The sequence below is a fragment of the Vanessa atalanta genome, chromosome 24 (assembly GCF_905147765.1).
Source record: "Vanessa atalanta chromosome 24, ilVanAtal1.2, whole genome shotgun sequence".
NCBI classification, from domain to species: Eukaryota; Metazoa; Arthropoda; class Insecta; order Lepidoptera; family Nymphalidae; genus Vanessa; species Vanessa atalanta.
This window is the reverse complement of record NC_061894.1, coordinates 7,139,071-7,145,070: the sequence shown is the minus strand read 5'-3', so window position 1 is coordinate 7,145,070 and position 6,000 is coordinate 7,139,071. Positions and strand designations below refer to the sequence as shown.

Genomic DNA, 6,000 nt, shown 5'->3' with positions numbered 1-6,000 from the left:
CTCGTAATCAATATTTATTTTTTATTTTTCGTTTTTGTGTTTAATAATTTTGTTTTACTCGTGTTGTCTTTGGTGTACACTCATACAAATATACTTTATATTTCAATTTCAATTCAATTTCGATTTCGATTTCGATTTTAATTTCAATTTCAAATCAAATTATCCTTTATTTGAATGAAGTATATCTCGATTTTATTTTTGAATTAATTAATAATTGAAAATGAAATTACAGACATTAAATACTGCCACTGAAATCATTTACATAGCTATGATATATATACAGTGTTCGGCGCGCGCGCTCGGCGTACGGTCACGTGAAATATTTTTATATTTTTAATTGGAATATTGGAGTGTGCGTAATAAAAGTAAACGAAAATGGTTCAATGTAAAAAATGTAAACTCTTTGTATCTGTGTCTAAAGACGATACAGTAAAATGTAAAGGTGCTTGTGAGGCGGTTTATCATAAAAAATGTGTAAATAAGCAATTTTTGCAAAATCAATATTGTGATGGATGCCAGCAAAGTGGGTCGCTCTCTCCGGAAGAGGACCTCAGGATAAAAGTAAATGAAGTATCAGGCGAAAAAGTTTTACAAGAAATAAACAAGAAACTGGAGGTACTTTATAAAGTTGAAAAAAAAATAGAAGATATGACAAATACTATCGAATTTTACGCTGATATGTACCAAACATTGTTACAATTTAAAGAGGAATCACAAAAGAAAATAAAAACGCTGGAAGAAAAGAACATATACTTAAATAAATGTAACAAGGCATTAGAAGAGAGGGTGCAGGAGCTGGAGATGGCAGAAAAAGAAAAAAATATTGAAATACATGGATTGGAGATGCGTAGTAATAATGAAAGTACATTAGCTGTAGTGCAAGAATTGGCAAAAAAGCTGAACTTAAATCCAAATGATATTGAAGATGCTAGGAGGGTAGGACAAGATAAACCAGACGTTACAAAACCGAAAACCATATTAGTTACACTTCGGACCAAAACTGCTCGTAAAGACTGGATGGCAGCAAAGAAGGGTAACATGATTACTAATAATAAAGTATACGGCAATGGTAATGATAAAAAAGTGTACATAAATGAAGATCTACCGAAATACAAGCGCCAACTCCTGTGGACTGTGAGAAACAAACTAAAACCAAAAGGATTTCAATATATTTGGGTTCAAAATTGTAATATTCTTGTTAAAAAAAACAATGAAGATAAAAAAATATATAACATACGGTCGGAAGAAGATTTAAAAAACTTCGACGACAACAAATAAATTCCGCAAATAAGGCAAGGGGTACACACTAGATGACTTATTAATATTAACATTCGATAATACGGATAACTTTTATAATGATTATAATTTTAAAAGATATTATAGTATAGTTGAATTGGGTACTGATTTAAATAAAAATATTGGTTATACGAACATTTTTCACTTAAATATAAGATCACTTAGAAAACACTTCAACGAGTTACTAGTGTTATTAAATAAAAACGTGGATAAAATAGACATATTGATATTAACTGAAATAAATATTACAAAAGATGAACTGCAGTTTTACAAAATACCAGAATATAAGACATTTATACATACAAGAGAAATAACTAGAGGAGGAGGAATATTGATATACTCGAAGGAAAAAATAAATTTCGATGCCCAAAAACATAATACTAAAAATGTAGAAACGATACATGGTCGACTCAGTGTCGAAAATAGTATGACACATATAATTGCCATATACAGACCACCTAGCACTAATACATTATTGTTTATTCAACAATTGGAAACTATCATAAGATCGATACCGTCACGCGACAACGTCGTCGTAATTGGCGACACGAATATAAACATCTTAAATAATGCGGTAAACCCAACAATCAACAAATACAAAAACAATATGTGTGCACTCGGCCTACAGTGTGTAATACCGAGTACGGAAACAACGCGCGAAGCGATCGTGGACGGTCGGCTAGAGACGTCGTGCCTGGATCACGTGTGGGTGCGAGCGGGACAGGGCGAGAGCGGCTCGGCGGCGTTCGTCCTTGAGACACACATTTCCGATCACCATGCAGTAGGGCTATCCTTGAACTTACGTGCGAATAAAAAAGACACAAAAATTATTAAATGCAATAGTGTACGTATAAGTGAAAAAAGTGTAAAACAGAAATTAGATGAATATGAATGGATTCAACTACTTAAAATTAAATGTCCTTTAGTTTTATATCAAACACTGTGTGCGGTGTTTGATGGGATCTATAAAGATAGTACTATAACTGTTACACTACATGACAAAAGAACAAAACAACCATGGATAGATGTACATTTATATTCACTGATAATGCGTAAGGATCATTTATTCAGAATTTGGAAAGCGGAGCCAAAAAATATGTGTAAGAGATTAGAATATACAAAATTTAGAAATAGGTTAACTAAATTGTTAAATATTGCTAAAAATAGATATCGACAGACGGAAATTAAAAAATGTAACGGTGATTTCAGAAAGATATGGGAAAATATTAATTTATGGTTGGGGCGGAATAAAGTTAGTCTAGATGATATTATACTAAAATACTTAGGTAAAAAAGATAGTATTAACCAAATTTGTACAAATTTCTCTAATATATTTACAAAAGAAATACAGGCTATTAAACATGTATGTAATGTAAACTTTTTAGATAGGAAGCAATATGTGAACCCATGTGATATTAGTTTTAAATTTATTAAAGTAAGTGCAGTGGACGTAGAAAAAATAATTAATATGTTGTCGTGTGACAAATCGCCCGGTGTAGATGGAATACGGGTGCAGGACATTAAGTATTTATGTAAACAGTTAAGTCCTATTATAGCTAATTTTATAAATATGTCTATGTCCGAGAGTATATATCCACATAAGTTAAAATGTGCAATAATACGTCCTATATATAAGTCTGGTAGTCACTCTGATTACATTAATTATAGGCCTATAGCAATACTGTCTGTTATTGATAAAATTGTCGAAAAAATTATTATCGGGCAGGTTAGTAAATTCCTAGAACGCTATAACGTGTTGTCTAATAATCAACACGGATTTAGGAAAGGGCGCAACACTGTATCTGCCTTAACAGAATTTGCAGAATACACCAACGAATCCTTAGACTCGGGTAAACAATTAATAGCACTCTTTATTGATTATAAAAAGGCGTTTGACACTCTGGACCATGACATGCTGTTGAAGTCGATGGAAGAGTGTGGTATTCGTGGGCCGACTAATGACTGGCTCAAAAACTACTTAACCGATAGGAAAATTCGCACGGTAATCGCGGGATTCTCGGGTGAGGAAGCATCTGTTGAACTAGGCGTTCCGACCGGCTCGGTGTTCGGGCCGGTTGGCTATATCATGCATGTTAACAGTGTGTCGAATGTAGTCGGAAAATGTCGGATGTTTATATATGCAGACGATATGTGTTTAATTTATGCGTCAAAAGAAATAACGGAGGTACAAAAATATATACAAGATGATTTCGAAAATATTTGTAAATGGGCGCATGACAATGGGATTATATTGAACATAGAAAAAACAAAATGTATGCATATATACTCGCCATATAACCAGAAAGCTAAGCACGGTGAAACACAACATCTCGATATAATAGGGCACACCTATGAATGCTTGCATAATAATAAATCAAACTGCAACTGTCTTAAAATAGAATATGTACATAAATTTAAGTATTTAGGCCTAAATATCGATAAACATTTAAACTGGAAGATACATGTAAATTATATTTGTAATAGTTTAAGAGCAGTGTTAAGTAAATTTTATCATTTAAAACCAATACTAAATAAACACATGTTAAGAATAGTGTATTTCGCACTCGCCGATTCGCTTATAAATTACGGACTTATAGTATACGGACGAACGTTTAAAACATATTTAAAATATATAAGAAAAATACAAATAAGACTGATCAAGTTCCTAGTTAGTAAAAATGTTAAGAAAAGATGTAATAGAGACTATGATAGGCTATTTCATATATGCAAAATATTACCAGTTGACAAAAAGGTAGAATATTTATTAGGATTAGAATATTATTACAAGGACAAATATAAAATATTATTAAATAATAAATATAATACGAGAAGAGTTACCGACAAAAAGTTATATCAGCCAAAAATAAATAATTACTATGGGGAAAGAACAAATAAATATATGGTACCAAAATTATTCAATAGAAATGTTATGCTAAGACAAAAAAATGAAATAAGCAGAAAACTGTTAAAGATTAAGTTAAGGGATTTGTTTCTCGATGAAGAAAAAATGTCGCCATTGTGATATTTAAACAAATGTATATGGGAAATGAATACTGTATTATTATTATTATTTTTTTTTCTGTAATAACGAGCGCGTCTCGCCGTTAAGCATACCAGCTTGGCGAGAACTTATGTTTTTGTAAAAACTTTTTTATATAATAAATAAATAAATAAAAAAAAAAAAAAAAAAAAAACATATATTATTTTATTAAATTACTTGGTGGTCGGACTTCGTGCAAAACCTGTCTGGATAGGTATCACATCAGATATTCTACCGCCAAACAGCAAGACTTAGTGTTGTTGTGTTCCGGTTTGAAGGGTGAGTGAGCCGTCATTTAAAAAACAATTTAAAGTAAAGCTACCACCGGTTCGGAATGTAAGTTCTACCGCGATGAACCGGCATGGCATAGGATCAACGGATTGATATGCCTGCATGTGCCAGGCTTAGCAGTATTACTTTTCCTTTCATGGGAAAGCACGTACAGCCGTTAAACTAGCACCTGATTTATCATCTAGGCTTATAAGAGAAAGGGCTTATATGAGTAAAGAGTGTACCTATATACAACTGAAGATAAAGCTAGTCTTTTAGATTCGAAGACACTACTATTATACAATCCATAATTTGTGTTAGTAATGATTTACCTAATCAATATTACTCACCATCAGCGTTCCAGCCTCTTTCTATTTGATATTATATGGCGGTTCCGAATTAAAATTTCGGAAGATATTTAAGGTCTATACACCACGACAGTTGCAACAGGGAACTGTATCCAAATATATTGATTATAACGATTGTTTTGGGATGGAATAACTTGATTAATCGTGTCAATTATAATTGGATGATATTTTTTTTATATTTCTTGTGTTTGTCAAAACGTATGTACATGGTGCTGTAAGAAATATTAACCATTGGAAACCTTGGAAACTAGCTAAGTTGTGTCCCCTTTGCCTGTAGTTATATTGGTCATTTACCCTCCAAGCCGATACACAACAATACCTACGTACCAACAATACTAAGAATAGTTGTATTAGAGGTTTCCACAAAACCTTCAATTAAAGTTAAGTTCTGGTTACTTCTTGGTTCTGATTTCTCACATAAACAAATAATTGGAAATATTTATTTATTTAAGCCTCTTTAATTCCTTAGTAACAATAGTAATAAGAGTTTTTTTTTAATATAATTTTAACTAAGGACCTCTCGACGAGTATAGGCCTTGGATTGCAGTTTTTTATTAGCCTGTAAATTTTCCCACTGCTGGGCTAAAGGCCTCCTCTCCCTTTGAGGAGAAGGTTTGGAGCATATTCCGCCACGTTGCTCCAATGCGGTTAGTAAAATACATATGTGGCAGAATTTCGTTGAAATTAGACGTATGCAGGTTTCCCCTCACGATGTGTTCTTTCACCGCCGAACACGAGATGAATTGTGAACACAAATTAAGCACATGAAAATTCAGTGGTGCCTGCCTAGGTTTGAACCCGAAATCATCGGTTAAGATGCATGCGTTCTAACCATGGGCCATCCCGGTTCATTAGCATAATAATTATATAATGTATGTATTATGTATGTGTAAATAGAGATTGATTCCCTAAAAAACACTAACATTCCTTACCAATGCCAATGATTATCTTCAGAACTAAAATGTTATGGCTCTTGTGCCTTTAGTCACGGGCTCACTCGCCCTACAAACCGGAACACATTAACTG

The 6,000-nt window shown here is 32.8% G+C and overlaps 1 protein-coding gene across 1 annotated transcript in view; it reads left to right on the top strand.

The window, feature by feature from the left end:
- The first annotated feature begins 375 nt into the window (after positions 1-375).
- Positions 376-6,000, top strand: part of LOC125073542 (4-hydroxy-7-methoxy-3-oxo-3,4-dihydro-2H-1,4-benzoxazin-2-yl glucoside beta-D-glucosidase 1d, chloroplastic-like) — a 20,219-nt gene continuing 14,594 nt past the window's right edge. Inside the window, exons 1-3 of the mRNA XM_047684403.1 lie at positions 376-1,134; positions 1,925-2,077; positions 3,023-3,366. Coding sequence (XP_047540359.1) covers positions 376-1,134; positions 1,925-2,077; positions 3,023-3,366 — 1,256 coding nt within the window. The remainder of the gene's footprint in view (positions 1,135-1,924; positions 2,078-3,022; positions 3,367-6,000) is intronic.